Source organism: Cavia porcellus, unplaced genomic scaffold (genome assembly GCF_034190915.1).
Source record: "Cavia porcellus strain 051 isolate PalLab524CR breed Dunkin Hartley unplaced genomic scaffold, mCavPor4.1 scaffold_3, whole genome shotgun sequence".
Taxonomy (NCBI): Eukaryota; Metazoa; Chordata; class Mammalia; order Rodentia; family Caviidae; genus Cavia; species Cavia porcellus.
In genome coordinates, this window is record NW_026947486.1 from 24299342 (window position 1) to 24325368 (window position 26027).

General features: G+C 37.6%; 1 protein-coding gene across 3 annotated transcripts in view; it reads right to left on the reverse strand.

Moving 5' to 3' along the window:
- Positions 1-3245: 3245 nt before the first annotated feature.
- Positions 3246-26027, reverse strand: part of Fam156a (family with sequence similarity 156 member A) — an 88227-nt gene continuing 65445 nt past the window's right edge. Inside the window, exons 3-4 of one of the 3 annotated variants that reach the window (XM_063245885.1) lie at positions 8175-8262; positions 6016-6359 (exon numbers count right to left, since the gene is read on the reverse strand). In XM_063245885.1, coding sequence (XP_063101955.1) covers positions 6282-6359; positions 8175-8262 — 166 coding nt within the window. In that variant the 3' untranslated portion in view covers positions 6016-6281. Of the gene's footprint in view, positions 5390-6015; positions 6360-8174; positions 8263-26027 lie in introns of those variants that run through there. The other 2 variants (XM_063245886.1, XM_063245887.1) reach the window with 2 other exon arrangements.

Genomic DNA, 26027 nt, shown 5'->3' on the forward strand with positions numbered 1-26027 from the left:
AGTATTTCCAGCACTGTGTTGCATAGGAGCAGTGATAAGGGACATCCTTGTCTTGTGCCTAATTTCAAGGTAAAGGCCTTCAGTTTTTGGCCATTTAGCATGATACTGGCTGTTGGTTGTCACAGATGGCCTTTATCATATTGAGTTAAAGACCATCTATTCCAATTTTCTGTAAGGTTCTTATCATGAATGAGTGTTGAACCTTATCAAAAGCTTTTTCTGCAGCTATAAAAATGATCATGTGATTCTTACGTTTGGCTGTATTGATATGGTGGATTACATGTATTGATTTATGTATGTTGAACCATCCCTGCATGCCTGGAATGAATCCCACTTTGTCATAATGTATGATTTTCTTGATGATTTGCTGCATCCTATTTGCCAATATTTTACTGAGGATTTTTGCATCTGTGTTCATTAGGTAGATTGGCCCGTGGTCCTATTTTTCAGTTGGGTCTTTCTCAGGTTTTGTACTAGAGTAATATTTGCTTCCAGGAATGACTTAGGAAGGATTGCTTCCCTTTCAATTTCATTGAAGAGTTTGAAGAGTGTGGGCCACTAAGTCTTCATTTTATTTGTTGTAGAATTCCACAGTGAATCCGTCTGGGCCTGGGGTCCTCTTTGTAGATAAGGACTTAATTACATTTTAATTTCATTAATAGAAATTGGGTTATTCAACAGTTCTACATCTTCTTGACCTGGCTTTGGTATTTCATATGTTTCTAGGATTCTGTCCATTTCTTCTGTGTTATCAAATCTATGTGAATAGCGGTTTTCAAAATAGGTGTTGATGATCTGTATTTCTACAGAGTCTGTAGTGATTTCACCTTTTTCATTCCTTATTGCATGAATTTGAGTTTTTTCTTTCCTTTTTTAATAAGGTTGGCTAGGGGCTTATCAATTTTATTGATAAAGAACCAACTCTTTGATTCATTCAATCTTTGGAATGCTTTCTTAGTTTCTATTGCATTAATTTTTGCTCTGATTTTTATAATTTCCTCCCTGCTTTTAGCTTTGGGCTTGACTTACTCTTTCTAGATGTTTGAGGCATACCATCAGGTTGTTTATTTGTATTGGTTCTGTTTTCCTGATGTGGGAACTCAGTGCAATAAATTTTCCTCTGAGGATAACTTTCATTGCATCCCACAGATTCCAGTAAGTTATATTTGTATTTTTGTTTGCTTGTAGGTATTGTTTAATTTATTCTTTAATTTCCTCTGTGACCCACTGATTGCTCAAGGATGACTACAATAATGGTGACAGTATTGAATCCATCATGTCTAAAATGCTCATTTGTATTATTTGTTGGAATGCTGGGAATTTAAAAACTCTTTATCTAAGCTATATTCTAACCTTTAAACTTCTTTTAGTATAGGGTCTCCTACACTGTGAAGTTACCCCGGCTAGGCTGCAACTTCCAGTCCTCATATCTTAGCCTCCCAGAGCACTGGGATAAAGGTGTGTGCCGGCCACATCCAGAGCAGCTCCTAGGGGTAGGATGATGGAGGATGGAGAAATGAAGGGTCAGAAGCTGAGGTCAGGGAGCGCCTTCTCTACTGATGGGAGAAATCTAACTGCCCAATGACTGCAGTGCATTTATTTATACAATCAGCAAAAGGTTTATAATAGATGAAGCCATTCTCCTAATAGGAGAAAGGACCTTCTTAACAACTTGTTTGTCTAGCTTGCCTCAGGTGCTCCATGTTCTCAAGCTGGCCTTGCTTTTGCTCTGTATGTGTGATCAGTCTCCACATCAGCCACTCCCCACATCTCCCCCTTTTCTGCTTGGTAGTTGCAAGTGATCAGTTGGAGTTGGAGCAGTTGTGTCTGCATGACTTTGTGGAAGAATTTCTTTTTGTGGAAGGCTTTTCTTCACCACTCTTCCCTAGGAATCCCCAAGCAACCTTTTCTTCTAAAGGCCTCCTCCTTCTCGAACTCTTTCCATTCTGAGTGAACTTATTGCATTTAGGCTAAAGATTCCCAGTCCAAGGATTTCAGGTCCCTGCATCCAGCAATTTAACCACATGATGCCCATTAACCCCTAACAGTAGTCAGTTACCAGTATAGCTGGAAATTATTAGAAGGTGTCAGTGATTTGAGCCTCTGTTATAGCTAGCGTATTACTATGACACTTTTTTATATGTTTTGTGGTTGTAGTTTTTTGCTGGATGTTCAAGATCAAGTTAAAGTGAGACTTGTATTAATGAAAATTAATTTCCTGCTATCTATCATGATCAGTTAAGTCTCTTCAAGTTTTACCTTAGAATCATGTGTAGTACCTCTCAGTTCCATCAGTGTCATGTGTCTGGATGAGACACAGCCATTGCTTGACCAACTTGCTTTTTGTGAATACTTGGGAGACTTTTCTCTCCTTAGGCACATTGATTTACTTCTTTTTTTTTTTTTTTTTTTTTTTTTTGTCTTTTTGCTTTTCATCGGTACTGGGGATCGAATTCACAACTGCCTGCTTACAAGGCAGGCGCTTATGCCACTGAGTTAAATCCCCAGCCCCTGATTTACTTCTTCTGTGGTTCAACAGTCTCCTTGGTCAGGAAGTCCAGGACTAACTAAGCTATAGGATGTCACAGCAGAGGTCTCTTATATCCTGGGTCCTTATTGACCTCAGAGGACCAGAGCCAAAATACTGGCTGTCCTCCTAGACCATCTTTCTTTCTCTACCTTTTGGTCTTCAAACTTCAGATTCTGAAAATTCAGAAGAGAATGTTAATGACATTGTAACGGGCGCAGTGAGCTTAAGATTATAACTTTATATCTTTAAATACAAAGTAGAACTGCTATTTCCTACCAACCATAGATGTTCTGGAAATTTAATCCCTGTAGAATATTAACAGACAGCAATTATAGAGGTTTTTTTCTTTTTTCATTCAAATCCATTTCATTTCAGAGAGAAAAAAGAAAAAAGAAACAAAATTTCAAAACATAAATCAGAGTAGTTATAGTTTTATACAGAAAAATTGAGATCAAAAGCCATACATAATATTTTAGCATGACAATAACAATTTTTCATTTTATTTAAATTTATTTAAATTTTAAAAAGGTAAAACAAAATTTCATAACAATAATAGGAGAATAACAATAGCTAATATGTTACATGTTATTTTCTTTAAGGTATTTGCTCAGAGTACATGATGTGTGCATAAAATTTCTCCAGTTAATATTAGCACAAACCTTTATTTTTAATGAATTAAGAGACACTAACAGTATAAATGACTTGCATTTTTCCCTTTTCCTTACTGTCTTTTCCCCTTTCACCCATCCTAGTTCCTAATAGTTTGTCCTATTTCACAATATGTACTGTACATTTTAGAACTTATTTACTCTTTCAGTTTCTCATACCAGGGAGATGATATAATCTTTATACGTGTGAGTCTGATTTATTTCATTTATGAGAATGATCTCAAATCGCATCCGTTTACCTATAAAAGTCTTGAGTTTTTCCTTCTTTCTGGCTGAGTAGTACTCCATTGTATAAAAATACCACATCTTTTTTATCCATTCCTAAGTTGATGGGCATTTGATTTATTGAAGCACAGATTATATCCTAGCTTTTTGAGGATGCTCCATACTGATTTCCAGATTAATTGCAGCAGTCTACAGTCCTACCAACAATGGAGAAGTGTTCAATTTTTCCCATAGCATTTGTTATTGGTTGATTTCTTGATGATAGCCATTCTTTCTGGAGTGAGATTGAATCTCAGTGTTGTTTTAATTTGCATGATGACTTTTTTGTGTGTTTTTGAGACAGGGTCTTTCTATGCAGTTCAGGCTAGACTTTAGCCTACTTTGTAGCCCAGGCTGGTCTCGAACTTGCAATGATTCTCCTATCTCAGCCTCCCAAGTGCTGGGATTACAGCACCACCAATCCCAGCTTGCATGATCACATTTTTATAACAATGAAATTTCCATTTTGACATCGAATATACTTTTTAGTCAATCATCTCTATCTAGTACACAAGAAGCTCTCACCTAATTTGTTGTCCTTTAATGGGATGTCATTGACATGTGTGACACTGGCTGGCTGCTTAATGTCTAAACATCTCTAAATGTAGTGGCATAGACAGCATACATATCACAAAAGTTTTGTTAAAAATTGGTGGCTCTTGTTGGCTTGGCATAAACTTCTTATCACAAGTAGCTGGAGCACAGAAGAAAGGCAGATGTCTGGATCTGAAAGAAAAGTCTATCACATAAACCTAGTTTTGGGAGACCTGTCTATCCAGAAAGTATGAATACATTTAACATCCCATGATATTAATAATAAAGTGTCATGATCATATGAAAACTTTGCTTCTTAAGTTAGTTTTGTATCAGAGCATCTTTACATTGGAAAAACCTTGTTTTGTTTCTAGAAAACAACCTTTTGACAATGAACAATGTAAACATATCACAATAATATATTTTGAGCAACATTTTTGGGGTGTCTTTCATAAGGTGATGGAGAGCATTAAAACCTCCTATTAATGAACAGGGACTGAATAATTGTTTCCTGGCAGCTGCTTCCTTATTCATCAACTGGAGTCCTATCCAATTAGTTTCTTCCCATCCTAAGGAGTTTTTGTTAAATTATCTTAACAAAGTTTTCGATAACTTATGAGAACCTTATCACACTTGACACATTCTTTTTGAACAATAAGAGACTCTCAAATCATAATACGTAAACAATAATACGCATTACATTTATACAACCAATTTAACATCATTTTGACCAGCTGGCAATCCAAGTGGATGCACATGTTGAATTTTGATGAGATTTATCTATAAACCAAATCAAAAAATGCAAAAAGAAATAAAACTTTGAGGTCAAATAAAACAGCTGTTTAGAGATTGGACAAACAGACAAACAAACAGATAAACAATATGATTACAAAATCAGAGTGCACTCAGATGTATTTTTGGCCAAATTATAATAACTTTTATAATTCTAGAACTTTATAATCATAAATAGACTAGTTAAAATTTTTGTAGGTCAATTAGCAAAGACCTCTCACAAAAGATATCTAGGAGGAACAAAAACCTTTTATCAATAATCATTATACATATTTTTTGTATTTTATTTTATCTTAAAAATGCTAGTAACTTTCATGTCCCTTTCTTTTATGTATCCTCCAGCCCAAACATCTCCACACATTCTGTCACTTTCTCATTTTTGATTACCATCTCCTGGTCATCGTTGGTCAATTTCTTTAATTGGCCCAAGGTCAGGTCTAGCTCCATCCTTGCCCATCAGAGGGGCATGGTCTCTGAGACATTACTGCCACAAGTCTGAGCATGAGCTTCTTGAAAGGTGGAACCAACTCCTCCTCTAGGTCTGGATCCACGATACAGCTGGACAGCACACTCTGACATTAGATAGGCTGTTTCGAATTTTCTGTGAAGACATGAGTATACTCTCAGCCCCGTATGAGTACCAGGCTGGGTCACTTCCATTGTCCATTGTGAAGATTTTTGCAAAGGACACTTCCTAGCTTCTTTTCCTTTACTTTATTGAACTGTCTTTTTGCTAATGTAGTCCCATCCTTGGTAGGATTCTAAAAGTTAATGCCAAGTGAAGCCTATTATGAGGCGTGAATTCTCTGTAGGGAGGGACATCCTTTTGGTTTTTGTAATTGAATTTTGAGGATATGGTGAGCATGTCCAATAATTTCTTGATCTTGAGGGTTATAGGGAATTCTCATGCTAAGAGAAATGTAGAAAGTTTCACAAAACGTTTGGAAAGCAGCATTTGTATAAACTGGGCCATCATCAGTCTCAAGTGACCAGAGGCAGCCAAGGGTACCAAAACCATCTAAGCAATGAGGGATGACATGTTTAGTCACTTCACCAGTGTGGGCAGAAGCAAAAATAAATACTGAGGATGTATCCACTGAATTGTGAACCCAGCATAGAGAGCAAAACTCAGGGTTGTGAGTGACATCCATTTGTCAGAGATGATTAGGGTTCAAATTGTTGAGCCTTTTGCCAAGTTAAAATGAACTGTTTGCAGGAGGCGAAGTATTTTGGTGGAAAATGGAATGGGAGGCAGAAGCCTATTGAATGGCATCTAAGGCAATAACAGTGACTGTAGCCGGCAATCTGTCTGTTGCAGCACTTTCCTCGGTGAGAGTCCCCAGCAGTTGGGAATGAGAATGTAAATGATCAAAAAAAAAAAAAAAAAATAAAACAGGGACTATAGTGTGAACAGATGACAATCTGGCAAGTGTGAAGTAAATAAAAAAGATCTTCTTGGCCAATGTGCATAATGGCAGTTTCAATGTGGTGCATCATACTGCAAATATAAGCACTGTCTGAGAAGAGGACAGTGGGAGTGATGAGTGATCTTGTAGGGCCCATATGACAGCCTGCAGAAGAAAAACCTGTATCATTTTTGTGAAGAGAAGGCTATTATATAGCATCCCCTATCCAAAGAGGACCTATCTATGAAAAGAGAAACACCTTCCACTATCGGGGATGAGCTTATTTTTGAAGGAAAAATAAAGAGTGCAAGGGAAAAAAATTTAATTAACTTGTTTGGAGGACAATGATAATCAGTAATAACAGGGAAGTTAATCTATGCAGATTACCGAGAGGATAAAAGCTGCCATAGCCACTGTTGTTGAATAGCAGAAAAAGGAACAATAGTTTGTACCTAATGGCCAAAGAACTGAACAGCACATATCAATCCATGTGTAATCACTTCTGCCACAGCATCATAGAAGGAGATAACAATTTTATGTGGAGCGTGTGGCATGTGTAGCCATTGCAAAGGACCCTGAGACTGCCAAAGGACCCCAGTGGGCATATGCTCAGTTGGGAAAATAATTAAAGTATTGACGAAGATGGGTCAACTCTAGAAAGTTGAACATCAGAGAGCCAGATTAACTTTGTCCAAGGTAGCTTTAACCTCTGATGTACATGCTCTTGGAGACGTGAGGGCCAGGTCCCCCTTGAGAATATCAAAGAGAGGGCCTAAATCATGAGTTGTTAGCATAAGAGCTGGGTAGAGTCAATTAGCATTACCAAGTAAAGTCTGAAAATCAGTTAAAGTTGCAAGATGGTTAACCTGGATCTGAACAGTTTGAGGCACAATGTCTGGCTTATCTGGGGCACTCCATGTTCTTGGGCTGGCCTTGCTTTAGCCCTGCATGTATCTCCACCTCAGCTACTCACAACAGGTGCTTCCAGCCAGGATTACAATTGAAAAATCCTCCAAAGAAATTATCACAATGTGTCACCTAATAATCACTGCTGAATAATGGTACTGAGGATGAAAGTTGTTTTCTTTATTGCACTTTACGAAGAAACTTCCCAGAGCAAGGCCCAAGGATATCCATAATGAAAGAACATACCAGGAAATGCCTGTTAAACCTAAGACAAGTAGGGAACAGGTGGCAAAACCTTTTAGACAAGCAGAAATACAAGTTTTTAGGGTGTCTCAGAAGCTCTGCTGGAGATAGGTCACTCTGAGCAGCAAATGGTTTGTCCATGGATACTGAGAAACTCCCTCACAATGAGTCATCAGAATCCCTGGTACCAAACTGTCCTAGGCGGCAAAATGGGCAAAAAACTTTTTGCTAGGAAAATATTACACACACACACACACACACACACACACACACACACACACACACCACAGTGCTCAGGTTGTGTGACATTATCATTTGGCAGCCTGAGAAACAGAGCTGCGATCATCAGAGCAAGAACTGTCTTTTCCACAGAGGTTTGCCCACAAACTTGGAGGACAAGACTAGAGTAGCTAAGTGGAGTGAAGGTAAGGACTTCAGAATGCACTAGAACCAGCAGAGGTAAGTGAGAATTATCACAGCCAAATATGGAAACCTCTTTCCTCTCACCCTCAAAACCATACCAATAGTACCAGGAAGTTCCTATAAAACAGGAAAAAAGAAACTGTCCTGGGATTTGCTGGTTTGGAGCCTACACCCAGGCACCCTATGGTGGATTAACTAATAATCAACTTGTAACACCCAGTTGAATCAGTATGGTGCTGGGTGTGGACCACCCACCTGAGGATTGTTGCTAACAGTATAAAACAAGAACTGGAGGGGAAGAGGGTTTGCTGTTGATTCTCCTGGAGAAGCCTGTTACACTGGTTTTACTGATTTGAACTCAGCTGTTATCATCAGAGGATTCTCTTCAGGGGGAGCTCGGGTCCTTACCTTGAGAGTGGCTGTTGGGAGCCACTGAAGCTGGAAATTCACCATACGTGCAGGGCTGGGGCATGGGCGTCCCAAGAACAAAGAGAGACTAGGGAGAGCCACATGAAGAAGCTTTAGCCCAGAGAACAGCTAGCCCCAAGACAATCCAAACAGTGAGCTGCTAGGACAATAGGGTGTCATGTGATGTTAAGTTGCTAAAATATATAAATGTCCCTGCAGTGAGGGAGCAGTTCCTTTTTTCCCATCAGGAGAGAAAGGTCTCCACATAATCCAAGATTTCGTCTGTGAAGGGTCAGCCTGTCCCTGGAGCTTGTCATTGCTTGGGTTGCAAGAAAAGAAATTTCCCAGGTGGTCAACCTGTTCACTCTTGGGTTGCAAGAAAAGAAACTTCCCAGAACTGTTCCAACTGCAAAAGTCAACTCCACCTAGGAATGTACCTGATGAAAGACTGTCGCAATCTGCTGCTCGCCCAGAACAACCATTAAAAACCCTTTCCCCAAGCCAAATGGCAGCTGTCTTTGTCTGCAAGGCAGTGTTGTCCCCCCCACCCCGCAAGGCAGCCCCCCACTCAAGGCAGTGTCTCCTTGCCATCTCCTCCCTGTCCAATAAAGCTTCTCTGTCATGGCAGTGTCTGGTGTGGTCTCATGTGGGTTCCTGTCCATCGGTCTCTTTACTTTTACTTTTCACATCCTCTCACCATCCTTCTCCCTGGAAAACATCTGGAGCTGCGTGGGTCACAGCAGGTCGCTTCCTGGATCCACTGGAGATCCCTCAGCCTGCTGGCACAGATACTTTATCCTACTGGCACAGACGTTTAGCTTCCACCACTGGCCATTAAGCCTTTCTAGCACAGCTCCTTGATACAGACTTGCATGAGATACTGTGTGCTCTAGGCCTCTAACTGGCCTCATGGAAGACATTGCCATGGCTTCTAGGTCTTCAGCTGGACTTGTGCAGAACATTGCCTGGAATCCAGGCCCTCAGCTGGATTCTTTGGGTCTCTACTGTGTGGACAGATTTTATTACACTCTTTCTCATTTGACTTTCTGGATGAATATAATAAAATAACCCTATAAATTGTGTGTCTTGTATTGAATCTATTCCCTTGCAAACCCTGACTACAACACACCCAGTGTGCTCACTGCCAGTCTCTAATTCTGTCAATGAGTTTTTTCCCAGTGGTGCTTTAACAAGTCTAAACCTGTTGCTACATTGCACCAGTGATTCCCTACACACTTGTTTGGGCAGCCCACATGCTGAACTCTGAGCGGAAGACCTGTGTCTTATATCAGAGTGTTTGAAATCATCAGTATAGGAATTCAATAGATAATGCAGATTCAGCTATCTAAGCCTACTTTTTAAAAAATAAATTATAATTTACCCCAATAAGGACCACACACAACACAGTGACATTTTAAATTATACATTGTATATTTTCAGTCTGATACCAGGCCTTGTATTTCCAAAACAAGGCAGACAGAATTCCTCTGGCCATTGCCTACTTAATGTCCAATGATATCAGAAAGGAGAACATTCATTATAGAACCACCCTTTTTTCAAATCCATTTTATTTCAAAGAGAAAAAAAACCCAAAATTTCAAAACATTTTGATAAGTTATTTTGATAACTTATTGATAAGGGGGCAATAATAGTACATACATTTTGCATTATCATCCCCAAATCATTCACTGAGAATTTATAGAATCCTTGAACTGAGATATAATTTAGATTACAATTTATTTTTTTCTTTTTATTTTAAAATAAAAAGGAAAAAAATAAAAATAATAAAAGTTTTAGAACAGGCTGGTGGAAGAGTAAAACTAATTAATACATTGTGTATTGTTGTCTTCAAACTACTCAGAATATAAGATATAGGCATAAAATATTAAAGCTTGTCATTTAAAAAGATTAATATTAACAAAAAATAGTCAAAAGAACATTAGCGAGGAACACTCTGCTCTGTCCACATGTGTGACTGGATAACCACACTTCGGCTTTCTACCATCCCTCAGATCATCTTTGCTACCTCTTCTCATTGGTTCATTATTTTTATCATATTTCTTTCTGACTTGCAAACATTTCACTCTATGCATTGCTCTGGGTGATCATATCTCCATTAAAGATTTTATTAATCTAATTTTTACATTTTTGGCCCTCTGCTCTCTATAATCCCAAACCTGTGTCCTGTGTCTCATGCTGGGCATTGTAAGCCACGTAATCAATTAAACGCAAGTCTCTAGAATGCCAAATGTGAACTGCACTTTGGCACAAACGCCTGGAAACTCTTCTCAGGTGTGTTCTCTTTTAGTAAGAAATTCTAAGAACACATTTTTGGATAGGGGCTCCAACCATGAACTATGAATAGAAGATCCTGTAATATATCTGAATGATTGAAAACCTTACTTGTAGTCAGAACTCAACATACTATGTCTAATGGTATACAGGAATGCAAGCCCACCATTTAGAGACAGATTAACATCCAGAAAAAAAATTACCTTGAAGAGAAAGGATGGGGAGCCACATCTCCCTGTATGTGCATAAAATGAAGCATTGGAGAATTTTATTTTTTATCATGTTTCCTGATAGCATTTGACTTTTAATAAACTTCCTCTGAGCACTTTAATAAACTTGTTTAAAAATTGTCATAAAGAATCCAAAAGGTAGGGGAAGAAAATAAGAAGTCACCAAGAAGCAAGCCCTCCCTGAAAGTTGGCACCATGTGTGGGCTGCTCTGGGTACAGCCAGATAGATGCCAGCCTTTTCCCAGGAGTCAACACCATTCATGGACTGAAGGGCAAGAGAACAAGAAGCACCAAGAAGCAAGCCCTCCCTGAGAATCAGCACCATGTGCAGGCCGCTGGGGGGAGAACCAGATGCCAGCCCCTTCCCGCATGCACGTGGGCTAGAAAACAAGAAGAGCCTACTCTCCCCTCCCCCCATATGCAACCCCAGCTGATCTGGAGAAACATAGGCTGCCATGATGGCTATTGAGTAAAATACAATTTAACGCTTGTAGTGTTTAGTGTTTCACTGGCTTTTCAGGTCTAAAACCGGTAGTCTGATCATCTATTCAGAGGATAACATGCAATGTAGCATTTATGGGGGAATCTACTTCTGAAAGTGGTAGCCATTGCTAATTTCCTGCTTCAGAGGGTGATGGCCTGCATAAATTGCCATTTGTGCCCTGGGGATCTAACCATTATTAATATTTTGTGATAATTTTCTTAGAGGAGGTTTTATCTACAAAAATGCATTTCAGACATGAGATCCATATGTATACCATAACCTCAATATCTTTCTTTTCAAAGTTTTATACTTGTGAAAATTTGTTTTAAAATTTGAGTCTTTTTTATTGAAAAAAATAGAGACTTTTGGGAAAACAGTTAAAGTTTCCATAAAACTTACTTTCAAAAGACAGTATCTGGTGTTGCAATGCAACTATCGCCATGCTTCTTTGTGAGGGTAGGAGCTATGGCATTGGATTCACTCTTTCATCTTCAAGTGTTGAAAGACTAAGTAGTACTTAACAGGATGCTTAACAATCACTATGAAATAAAATAATTACAGTTCTAGTCATTTTTCTTTATGTAAAAATCAATGATTTTACAGTATTGGAATATTATGCAGCATCACTTTTACAAGATCTTTTAAAAAATTTCCATGTTGCAGTCAGCATTTACCTATGTTATTAATGTCTCTTAAAAATCAAACTTAGGAGCTTAAAATATAGCTCAGTGGAAGATTGTTCTGGTCACATGCACATAGCCCTATGTTTTAGTAACAGTAAAGATGAAAAACATCTGATTTTTCTGTCAGGTCAATTCATTTATTGAAGATCATTTTGCTTGTGGATAACAGACTAAGGACAATGCTGAAGTGTTTGTAATACTGACCACTGTTGTACTTTTTTTTTAACCAGGGATCAAACTCACGACTGCATGCTTACAAGGCTTATGCCATTGAGCTAAATCCCTGGCCCTGAGCACTGTTAATTTCATAAAAATTACACTGATGCTTGAGTAATTAAATTGCAGCATAGAACTGCTTTCATAGAAATAGTTTTGGTTTTTTTGTTCATTCACTCAGTTTCTGGTGGATTGGACCCAGCAAGCACTAAGCTACATCCCTAGTCCTGCTTTTATTTTTCCTTTGAGACAGAGTCTCACTAAGTTGGGCAGACAAATTTAGAACTCAAGAACATCCTTCTTCAACCTCTTGAGTAGCTGTGACTACAGATATGTTCCACCAAATCTGGCTAGATATTTCATTTGTGCTGCATGTGCACGTGTTTTATCAGCTGTTACTATATTGACTGCCCTTCCACAGGAGACTATCCTCGATCAAATCAGAGGACTGAACTGACATCTGGAAGTCATCCTAATGTTATATGTTCCAGTAATCAAACACTTGCTACATTGATTTGGGTCATGTAATGAGGTACAGAGTGAATAAACAAAAATATACCAAATGTGAATTTAAGGGCCCAATTACCAAAATGTGATTGGAACTAGTAAGAGCAGAGATAAATGAAATTATTGAACAGTGAGCATAGCCATACTTAAGAATACCAAACATTGGGCTAGGGGTTTAACTCAGTGGCATAAGCGTCTTCTTTGCAAATGCAAGGTTGTGAGTTCGATCCCCGATATTCACCCCCAAAAAAGAATATCAAACACTGAAAAGTAATCTCTAAGTTTAATTAGGAAACACTATCAAGATACTACTGGCCTCTAATAAATAAAGGATTATTTGAAGAGAAACATTCATCTTTCTTTAGGATGATGTATTTTCATTAATTTATTAAATCCTAATTAAACCCTATTATTTTGCATCTTAAAAAACCTAAATATGAGTGCATGAGCTGCAGTATAACTTTATAGAAAATGAGTGTTTTCTCAAGGTTAGTGTTTTTATGATATATATTTTTTCCAAATAGCAAATTATAGTTTTTATATGCTAGTTTCTTACTGGCAATCAGTCCCATTAGTTTATTACAGGCACCCATAATTTGCATTTAAACAATGTAAGGCATGGCATGATGGTAATCACAATTCTGTGAGGTAAAATAGGAGGACCATAAGTTGCATCATAGTCCGGGCAACTTTGTGACTTAACTAGACTCTATGTCAAAATAAAAAATTAAAAGGACTCAGAGTGTAGCTCAGTGTGAAGGACCTTGGTTCAATTTTTGTTCCAAAAAATAGATTAAATAAAATAATGAAAAACCTTGTACAACCTTTACAAGACACAGAACAGTTGTTTTTTGAAAATGAAAGGTGGCTCTGATTTTTCCTTCCTTGATGTACATGGATCAACAGTTCTTAGGCACATTTACTAAATCCAGTTTCCTTCTGAATTCTTTATGACATTTTGTTATCTAGTCAATTCATGTGCTTAAATAAAAGACAAAATACTACCACAAAATATATAATGAAAAACAATACTCAGCAATTCTTTGTTTTATGCACAGCCAGGGAAATGTGCTTCAACTGTCACTTCATGGATACTCTATCTAGATATTAATCCCTGTGTCTATAAATGGTGGCCTTGTATTGCTGTGTCCTTTATATCTTTGACATTATCTGTTGAGATCTTATAGCAACCAAAGATTTCAACCACTGTCATGTAATACAGGATCGATGTCTTTTGCAAAGAGTTCATGGTTGGGGCTCACAAAAGAGAATGTCTTCGGAGAGTCTTTTGCCAAGAAAAAAGCCATCTAGGGAAATTTTCCAGATGTCTTTTCAACTTGCTGATTTTTTTTTTCATTTTTCACATCGTAGGCAGAATGTACCTATGTTATAACTGTCTTAGTTACTTTTCTCTTGCTGAGAAAAAATACTTGACATCTAAAGGGGCAAAGGTTTATTTAGCTCAAACTTTGAGGAGGTTTCAGCCCATAATCAGCTCCAAGGTAGGGTGACATGGCTGACAGGCATTATACAGGAGAAACAGTTCATGACGGGCAGAAAGTAGCAAAGCAAGCATGAGACAAGCCTCATTCTGTTCCTTATATTGTATCCAGGCTACCAGGATTAGGGTGGTGCCAAACCAATCAGAGGACTGATTTAGTAATCACCCAACCTTAACCCTAGCACACTTAATCCTGGTACCCTTGATCCTAGCATTGCACCATGACTCAATCACACAATTTAGATTCAGCCACCTCTGTAAAAGCCCTAACTGTGATTGCACAAGGCTCTGGGGGAACATCTAGATACAAGTCATAACATTAACATTTCTTTAAAAATCAGTTTGGGGGGCCTGAGAATATAACTCAGTGAAGTATGTTTACCTGGAATGCATGGGGATGTGGGATCTAGTCCCAGCACAGAAGGAAAGAAATTGTTTTTGTGGTACTATCCAGGTCAATTCATTTACTGAAAATCTTTATTGCTCTGGCTGATGGCCTACTCAGCCCTACAGGAACTCAGCTAGCCAAGAAGCTTGTGCAATCACAAGTGGTATTATACACGTCACTGATCCCATTGTCAACATGTCAATCCTGGGCCTTGTTCAGATGCTTTCTGGTAACTCAGTGATTTCCAGCTACTGCTGCTATGGTTCCTATAGCAGGCCTAGGAAAGCTTCCATACAGGTCTGGAGCCTGAGATGGGTTTGTGAACAATATAGGAATCCAAGTAGCCAAACTGATAAATTTGGAATTTAATTAGCTGAGCTCAGGACCACTTGTATATAACCCCCCCCCCATTTCAGAGTCCAAACAAGTGGCACCCTTACAGAGTTTTTAAAAGAGAGAATCACAAAAGATAGCCTGTTAGAAACAATTTAGGTAGAATCTCACATTAATTTTTGGTTGACACCTGTCTCCTACTTCTTTTGATGAGCAGGTTAATTTTTCTCCTGTGGATACAGCTCATTCTGCTTTTCTCATGGGACTTATACCTGAGTAATTTTCCATTTTCCTGGGTCAAATATAGGGCACTAGTTAAATTCAGGGCTCAAGATGGCATCAGTGATGCCAAACTACAACAGAGCCATTCTCCATACTGTCTTCAGTAGTGTCAAGTGCAGTTTAGGGTCCTTTCTTTCATCTCCTTTAGCTCCCCCAGCCCTCATTTCCATCTATCTAGGCACTCGGTAAAAAAGATGGGTTTTTCTAGAATAATGGTGACCTTCTGTTTCACTGGCCGCTAGATGGCAGTAAAATATAGACAACAGTCCCTAAACATATTCCATCCGCCTTTTGGGTCTCAAAAAATATAGTGGAAGTTGTTTCTACAGAAACTTGTTTGGTTGGTTGGATCTTTTGTTAATTTATTTTCTGTTTTTGAAACAGGGTTTGGCTTTGTAGCCCAGGCTTCCCTGAAACTCCCATCCTCCTGGCTCTTGAGTGCTGGACTACAGGCTTACACTACCACACCTGGCCAGAAATTTGTGGTTTTTGTCCTTCATTTCTGAAGCTGTTTCCGAGGGGGGGGTCCCTTGCTAAATCTCCTTGCCTAAGGATAAACTCTTCGCTTTTCAAAGTGGAATTTCTTCTGTGGGGCTGCCTACGTACCCTAACAATTTTATTTTTTTCTTTTCTGAAAAGTTCAGTTTTTCCACATTGTGGCACATACCTTTAATGAGGCAAAGAGGATCACAAGTTCCACCTCAGCCAGAGCAACTTAGCTATGTAAGAGACACATTCTCAAACGGAAACATAAAAAACTTGTGATGTGTAGCTCAGTGCAAAGGCCCTGGATTAAATGTCCAGTACCATAAGTAAGTAAGTTAATAAATAAATAAAGCAAGCAAGCATTTTAGACATAATGATATCCTAAATGGCACCATTGTTTTAGCCATTTTTAAAAGCTGATATTTATGTTATCATTATAAGGAATTCTATGAACATTTACAATCCACTAATCATGAATTTTTCTGTCTTACAATCATTTGGAAAAGACCTGAAAATTTTTCTAGAAGTCTACAATAATTATCTACTAACTTATATGAAAGGCAGAAAGAATCCCTAACCCCTAAATCAATGAGAATAACAAAAATCCTTATTCCTAAGGACAGGACCCATATTTGTTTTGCTTTGTCTATACTCAGCATTTTTTCAGGATATCAATGAAACAGTACCCAGCAATACGTTCTTCTATACATATTTGTTGATATCTCTGTGAACAAGGGCCTGATTTTTTCTAGGTAATTCTCTTTGTAAATACAATGTGTTATTATTTAATACTCTGACAGTATTGTTTGAATACCTAAACATAGAGCTTACTTTTTCATTTAGCATTGTCTTGTGAATAGTAAGCATGTTAATATAATCAAGTGGGCTGGGGATTTAGTTTAGCAGCATAAGTGCCTGCCTGGCAAGTGCAAGGTCGTGAGTTTGATTCCTGGTACCAAAAACAAGCAAACAAACTAACAAACAAAAAATTGAGATGGAAAAACAATTAGTGTGTTTAAGGACAGTCTAGACTTCACATTTTTAAGTTTAATTACAACTGCCTTTGAGCATTCTATATCTGCCTTTTCATAGAAAAATCACTGTAATAATTTCTAGGGAGATTTCAGTCAAGGAAATGTACCAGAGGAAAGCACGATTACTACATTACTCCAACATATTCCCTCTATCAAATCCAAGGAATCATTTTTATTTATATATTTTCACCATCTCCAATTATTCATAATACACTTTCAGAAGTAGACTTATTGAAATCAAATGAAAACTTAAGCCCTTTACACCCTTGGTATATACTGTATGAAGTCTAAACCCTATTTGTATTACCACTGATATTATAAGAAAATACTTGTTTTGCTTTGTTTTTGGTACTGGGGATCAAACTCACAACCGCAGGCTTGCAAGGCAGGTGTTTATGCCACTGAGCTAAATCCCCGGCTCAAAAACACTTGTTTTATATACCTTCACCATCACATACTAATTTTTTTAAACTGGGGATCAAACTCACAATCTAGCACTTGCCAGGCAGGCGCTTATGCTGCTGAGCTAAATCCTCTGCAACATATTAATCTTTAAAAATAATTATTTTATTGGGATGAGAGTATAAACAGTCTGATATTGCCCCATATGTATGAGGCCTCAGGCTCAATACTCACTACTGCATTAAGTAGTATATTTTCTTGAATTTCAAATTTCCCAATAATCTAGCACCTATTCTTTTCTATAGCATGTTTATCAATTTCTATGTGATTTTTGAAACATAAAAATACAACAACAAATGCTTAATTTTTAAATTTGTACATGTTTGTAATACAAAATGATCACATTCATTGTGGAGAACTGGTAAATGTACATGACCTTTCTTAATCCTTTTTTTTAACACTCTCCCTCTCCCTGCATCTCGTGGACCCTCAAAAATGTATACATTAGAAAAACTTGCACAAATATTTTAATTGAGACATCATAAGATTAATGAAAGTTACTTCTGGACTCTACAATAACAAGAGGTGCTCAAAGAGGTGGCCATTAGCTTCCAGACATTTATTAGTACAGTAAATTGTTAAAGTATGTATACATTTTTGAAGACTCTGTATATATATTTATTTATTCATGTTTATATTACATGATGATCACATTCCTCACAGCGACTACCTGGTGCATGTACACAGCACTTCACAATCTCCTCTTTTTAAATTTCATTTTTAGCCGGGCGTGGTATACACACTTGTAATGACAGCACTCAGTAGGCTACGGGAGGTGGACTGCCACTAGTTCGAGGCCCACCTGGGCTGCATAGTATGTTCAAGGCCAGTCTGAAATACACAGCAAGACCTTGTCTTGAAAAGCCAAAATAAATAAATTTCATTTTTCTCTCCTTTCTCCCTTCTATCTTCTAGCTCCCTTCCCACATGTCAAAAATCCATCTCACTATTTCCTATTGTCTGTCTTTTATTTTATACTTTATTTACATATCAGGGTCCTCATATAAGAGAAACCATGTCATATTTCAGCTTATGTGTCTGATTTACTTCACTTAACATTATGGTCTCAAGGTGCATAAATTTTTCTACAAATACTTCATTTACCCTTATTTATAGAAAAATAGTACTCTATTGCATACAAATGCCACATTTTCTTTAATCATTCATCTGAATAACAAGTATTTTGTTTTCCAGAATTCAGAGAGAGTAACATTTTTTGTATTTTTTCCTTTTTCTTTTCTTTCTCCTTGAAATCAAATGAACTTGAACAACAAATATTTTAAGTAAATCTTTGCCCATCTTGTACATGGTGGTGCATGTTTATGATTCCAGCACTTGGAAAGCTGAGGCAGAAGGATTGCTGAGTTCAAGGTTAAACTGCAAGATCCTATCTCAAAAAAAAAATGCAAACAGAAAAAAGCAAAACAAAAAACTTTGCCTGGGCTGGGGATTTAGCTCAGCATCAAAAGCACTTGCCTGGCAAGCACGAGGTCATGAGTACCAACGAAACAAAACAAAATACCCTGGCCTACATTTAAGATAATGTGGCTTGTGTGGATTCCCATACTTGATACATATAGACAAATTCCTTTAAGGAAGAACACACAAATCATATACAGCAGTGATTTCAAATTTTTTGCTTAATGAAATGAAACCTTTCCTAGAAAACAATTTTAGTACATAAGAAAAAAGAGTAGGTACTATACTGGAAAAAAGTGCTCCCTTACCAACCCCTTAGCCAAATGCTCCTCCATGCATTTCTCCTTGATGTTGAGAAAACAGCTGGCTGAGAAAATAAAGGGACTCAAAGTGCCCACCCAGCTTCCAGCCACACTAGACTAGGCTCCGCAGGTTTCCAGGGCCTAACCGGACCATCATCAGCAACCTTCTTTCAACCCAGAAGCTGAGGCCGCAAAGTGAGTTCTAGCACACCAGCGCCAGCCAGGGGAGAGTTTATGATCATCGCTCCTAGCAGTTAAGTGGCCACTCAGTTTTCAGCCACACTAGAGTGGGCTCGGCAGTTTTCCTGGGCTTAACTCGACCACCCCCAGCAACCTTCTAAGTGCCAGCGTATTGGCATGGGCTCGGGGAGACTCTAAGATCATCGCTCCCAGTGGTTAAGTGCCTACCCAGCTTCCAGACACACTGGTCTAGGTTTGGGAGGTTTCATGGGTCAATTAGACCATGCCCAGTGACGTTCATTCACTCAGGGGAGCTGAGGGCAAACGAGCTTAGTTCTAGCACATTGGGGTTAGCCAGGGGTGAGCTCTGGACCATGACCTACAGTGGCAAGGAGCCCGCCCAGCTTCCTGGAACACTGCAGATGGCACAGGAGGTCCTGCGGGCCTGGCTGGACCACGGTCCACAACCTGCATTTAGTCCCAGGAGCCGAGGATGTAGGAGGCCATTTCCAACACACCCAGGGGAAGCTTTGCAACATCACTTGAAACAGGGAAATATAGAAAACTGACAAGAAGAAAAACCAAAATGCAATCTCAAACCTCCAGCCCATCCCAAAAAACCCTAGGAGCCATGTGCATAGAATAAAATATAAGTCATACATCTGAAATGGCTGAAATGATAGCAACTGAAATAAAGAAATGACTCCAGGAAGCTTTAAAGGAATTCAAATTAAAAATAATCTCCCAGGTAAAGGAAGAAATGATAAAAGTAATGAAAGAAATACTGAATAACATCTAAAGAAGACACAGTTAAAAAATTAGAGGAACAAAACAAAAAGATAGAATCCCTGGATGAACAATATAAGAAACAAACAGAATACATGAAGTAGATTCAAAAGAGATATACAGGAAATCAAAAACTCCATTGAAAGTTGTCAAAACTGCCTCAATAAAAGTGAAGACAGAATTTCAGACCTCAAAGACAAGATTGCAGCCAGTGAACAGGAAAGGAAAGACCTTTTAAAATAACAAGGAATCAGAAAATAACAATTCAACAGTTTCAAGGTGGTACAAAGAAAAGCAATATAAGATAGATAGAGATAAAGGAAAAAGAAGGGGACAACACAAATGATGTCAAGGGGCAATTTAGAGAAGTAATAGCTGAAAATTTCCCAAACATGCGGATGGAAACAGACATATGGATTCGTGAAGCATATGTAACACCAAATAGCCATAACCAAAATAAAACTATACCCAGACATATAATAATCACCATTGCAGAAATCCAACATAAGAACAGAATTTTAAAAGCTTTTAGAGAAAAAAGACAGATCACTTTTAAAGGAAAATCTATCAGAATCACAGCAGACTTCTCAACACAAACAAGGAAGTTAAGAAGAGCATGAAGCAAAGTATTTCAGGTCTTAAAGGAAAACGACTTCCAACCTAGACTGATGTACCCTGAAAAACTATCCTTCAAAATGGATGGAGAAATAAGATACTTACAAGACAAAGAATAGCTGAAGAATCTCATGATCACCAAACCAACCCTGCAAAGAATACTGAAAGACACTTTAGATATACATAGGAAAAAATCACTAAGCAAGGCAGACAATTAAACAGAATGGAAAGATAAAGAATCAACAGCAGAAAGATAACAGGTCAAGAATAAACAAATATTTAACAGTTATAACCATTAATGTAAATGGTCTCAACATATCAATTAAAAGAAACAGACCAGTAGAATGGATCAAGAAACAAAATCCAACCATATGTTGTCTAAAAAAACACATCTAACCCAAAAGGAAACTTATAGACTGAAAGTCAAAGGATGGAAAACAATACTTCATGCAACAGGAACCCCTCCCCCAAAAGTGGGAGTACCTATTCTGTTTGCAGAAAATGTGAACTTCAAACCAAGAATGATCTGATGAGATAAAGAAAGCTACTACATACTAGTTAGGGGAAAATTCTAAAGGAAGAGATAACAATCTTAGATATATATGCACCAAAATCAAAGGACCCAGTTATACAAAGCAAGTACTAACAGAAATGAAAAATTAAATAAGCAATAACACAATTATAACAGGACACCTTAACACACCACTGACACCAAGGGACAGATCAACCAGACAGAAAATCAGCAAAGAAAGAACTGAATCACACCTGTGAACAAATGGACTTTATAGACGTATACAGAATGTTCCATCCAACAACATCATAATACACATTCTTCTCAACAGTATACGGGACCTTCTCTAAAATAGACCACGTACTAGCCCACAGAATATATTTCACTAAATGCAAAAGAACTGAAATTATCCTATCCATGTTATCAGATCACAGTGCCATGAAACTAGAAATTAATGATGAAAAACTACAAAAACCCCACTAACACATGGAAATTGAATAATACACTCTTGAGCAGTCAGTGGGTCACAGAGGAAATTAAAGAAGAAATTAAACAATACCAACAAGCAAACAAAAATACAAATACAATGTACCGGAATATGTGTGATACAATGAAAGTGGTCCTCAGAGGAAAATTTATTGCACTGATTTCCCACATCAGGAAAACACAACGAATACAAATAAACAACCTGATGCTACACCTCAAACATCTTGAAAAAGAAGAGCAAGTCAAGCCCAAAGCCAATAGAAGGGAGGAAATTATAAAAATCAGAGCAGAAATTAATGCAATAGAGACTAAGAAAACAATCCAAAGAATCAACAAATCAACGAATCAAAAAGTAGGTTCTTTGAAATAACAAATAAAATCGATAAGCCCCTAGCCAACCTTATTTAAAAAAGGGAAGAAAAAGCTCAAATTCATGCAATAAGAAATGAAAAAGGTGAAATCACTATAGACTCTACAGAAATACAGAAGATCATCAATATCTATTTCAAAAACCTCTACTCTCAAAGGTTTGATAACACAGAAGAAGTAGACAGATTCTTAGAAACATATGAAGTACCAAAGCTAGATAAAGAGGATGTAAAACTGCTGAATAACCCAATCTCTGTTAATGAAATTGAAAATGTAATTAAGTCCTTACCTACAAAGAAGAGCCCAGGCCCAGATGGATTCACTGCAGAATTCTACAAGAAATACAAAGAAGACCTAATGCCGACACTCCTCAAACTATTCAATGAAATTGAAAGGGAAGCAATCCTTCCTAAGTCATTCCTGGAAGCAAATATTACTCTAGTACCAAAACCAGAGAAAGACCGAACTAAAAAAATGAACTACAGGCCAATCTCCCTAATGAACACAGATGCAAAAATCCTCAATAAAACATTGGCAAATAGGATGCAGCAAATCATCAAGAAGATTCTACACCACGACCAAGTGGGATTCATCCCAGGCATGCAGGGATGGTTCAACATATGTAAATCAATAAATGTAATCCACCATATCAATAAAGCCAAAAGTAAGAATCACATGATCATTTCTATAGATGCAGAAAAAGCTTTTGATAAAGTCCATCAATCATTCATGATAAGAACCTTACAGAAAACTGGAATAGATTATCTTTTCCTCAATATGATAAAGGCCATCAATGACAAACCAACAGCCAGCATCATATTTAATGACCAAAACTGAAAGCCTTTACCTTAAAATCAGGCACAAGACAAGAATATCCCTTATCACCGCTCCTATTCAACACAGTAATGGAAATACTAGCCAGAATAATTAGAAAAGAGAAATAAAAGGAGTACAGATAGGAAAAGAAGAAGCTAAATTACCATTATTTGCAGATGACATGATACTCTACATAGAAGACCCCCCAAAACTCCTTTGAAACTCAGAAATATTAAATAAATTCAGCAATTTAGATGGATACAAAGTCAATACTCAAAGATCAATAGCATTTCTATACAATAACAATAAAATCACTGAGAGAGAAATAACAGAAGCCACATCCTTCCCACTAGCATCCAAAAAAATGAAATACTTAGGAATTAATCTCTCAAAAGAAGTAAAAGATCTATGCAGGGAAAATTACAATACCTTGAAAAAGAAAATGAAGAGGACCTCAGAAAATGGAAACACATAACTTGTTCATGGATAGGAAGAATAAATATTGTGAAAATGGCCATTTTCCCTAAACTGTTATACAGATTCCATGCAATCCCAAAGAAAATGCCACTAACATACCTCATAGATCTAGAGAAATCACTCCTAAAATTCATCTGGAACTAGTGGAGACCTAGAATAGCAAAGGCCATACTTAGCAGCAAAGACAAGTCAGGAGGCATCACAGTCTCTGAGTTGAAGTTATACTACAAAGCAACAGTAGTAAAATCAACATGGTATTGGAATCAAACAGAGCCGAAGATCAATGGAACAGATTAGAAGATACAACCACAACTACAAACACACTCAACCACCTTATCTTTGATAAAGGAGCCAAGCAGGTTCACTGGAAGAACGACAGTCTCTTTAATAAATGGTGTTGGAAAAACTGCCTCTCCATTTGCCGAAAACTAAAGCTAGACCCATGTCTATCACTATGTACTAAATTAAAATCTAAATGGGTCAAAGATCTGAATATTAAAACAGAAACACTAAATCTACTGGTAGACAAAGTGGGTAAAAACCTTGAAGACACACGGGTAGATAGAGAATTCATGAACAGGAGTCAAGCCCCACTGCAAATACTTCCCGGAATCAATAACTGGCATCATGTCTTATTAAAGTGTTTCTGCATGTCAAAAGAAATCACTAGCATAGTGAAAAGAAAGGCCACAAACTGGGAAAAAAATCTTAGTGAACTGTCCCTCAGACAAAGGACTTCTGTCTAAAACATATAACGAATTAAAAAAATCAGACCCCCAAGTTCAGACAAGATCGGGTGTGTTCAGGATGGTATGGCCATAGACTGAGACCCCCAAATTCAAAGACCCAGTTGAAAAATGGGCATCTGAGATGAATACACAGTTCTCAGCTGAAGAAATACAAATGGCAAATAAATACATGAAAAAATGTTCATCCTCATTCCTCATTAGAGAAATGCAAATCAAAACAACACTGAGATTCCATCTCACTCCTGAAAGAATAGCCAGGATCAAGAACACTACCAACAACAAATGCTGGAGAGGCTGTGGGGGAAAAGGAACTCTCCTGCACTGTTGGTGGGACTGTAGACTGGTGCAACCATTGTGGAGGTCAGTCTGGAGATTCTTCAAAACCTGGGATTGGAAGTCTAATTTGACCCAGTTATTCCACTTCTAGGCATATTCCCAGAGCTGAATACATCATACTACAGTGATATATGTGCACCCATGTTTATAGCTGTGCAATTTGTAATAGCCAGATCTTGGAAACACCCTAAGTGTCCATCAACTGAGGAAGGGATACAAAAGTTGTCGTATTTTTATACAATGGAATATTACTCAGCTATAAAGAATGATCACATTGAGATACTTACAAATAAATGAATGCAGCTTGAGACCATATTCATAAGCGACATAAATCAATCTCACATTTATAAATACCGTATAGTCTCCCTAGTGTAAGAAATGGTAATAGTGCATAAGATTTTATGGTAATCATGAGTCCCCATTACATTGCTTTGAAGCTTTATGTTTTCATTCATTAGTTGGGATGCTTTTATTCTGTTTCATTTGATTTTATTATGTGTGATGATCTGAACAGCTATTTTGAACAAAACAAGACATTATGGCAGTTATTGCTGATTTAATACCGTCTTGCTTTGAATACGTACCATGCTTTTGTTCTTCTGTTTCCATTGGTTCTATCATGTTGTGTCTTATTGGATTTTAATATGTGTGATAGTATAAACAAATTTTTTATGGAAAATGTGATAATATAGTAGCCATTGTTCATTTTCTTTTATTTGGTTCTCAATGCCCTATAATACTTTCATTTTCTTGAATGGTTTTTTACTATTTTGTTATGTTTGATACTATTATATGTGATGGTATGCTCAAGTATTTCAAAGAAAGAAGCATTATGGTATCTACTGTTAATATTTGGTTGTTTTGTTGTGAAGTGCTGTGTTGCTTACATTGTTCTGTTCTGATCTGCTTTGTTCTGTCCTCTTTTGTCTTAATCTCTTTAAAATGAAATAAAAATATTTTTTAAAAAAGCAAATAAAAGGACACAGTAAAATAAGAAAAGATGGTAGAGACAGAACTGGAAAGGCAATTTCTTTGAGCCCTGGCCCAAGACTGCTTATCTATGAGACCTTGAGAGAAGTAAAACTTAGTGAAGAACTTTGTTTCCAAATTACTGTCTTTTTGTCAAAGAAGCTATCAGTATAAATTCATTCCGATTATTACTTCACAGTATTTTTTAAAGTGAAACCTTTTAATATGCCAGGTGTGGTGGTGCACAACTGTAATCCCAGTACTTTGCAGGCTGAGGCAGGGGGATCAGTGTATGTTCAAGGCCAGCCTGGGCTCTACAGTGAGTTCAAACCCACACTAAATTACACAGGCAGACCGTGTCTCAAAAAAAAAAAAAAAAAAAAAAAAAAGCAAAACCTTTTGTGGTAAGAAATATGTGACTTTTTTCCAGTTATGTGGGATACATCCAAAGCACCTTCAGAAGTATCAAGTAAAGTTGGAGAGAAAGAGAAGTATGCAATTTTATGAGTCTTGTCTATTGAATTAAACAACTGACAACATCTATTAGTGTATTTTTCCTTATACCCTCTGTACTTTATTACGTGACCCAATTCAATGCAGCCAGCTTTTTTATTATTGCATGAAACAATATTAGGAGGCCTTCCAGAAGCTCAGTTCTATGAACTGACCTGATCCAAGGCAGTACCCTGTAGAAAGATAGACTATATATATATATGTCTTTTTCATTTTTATCAGTACCAGGGATTGAACTCACGACTGCACACTTGCAAGGCAGGTGCTTATGCCGCTGAGCAAAACCCCCAGCCCCGATAGACAATATATTAACAGCCAATGAGATATCTGGAACATGAATGAAAGAACTAGCCAGGTGAAGTAGCACACCCCTGTAATCCCAACTACTCAGAGGCTGAGACAGGCTGATGAAGGGTCTGAGGGGAGC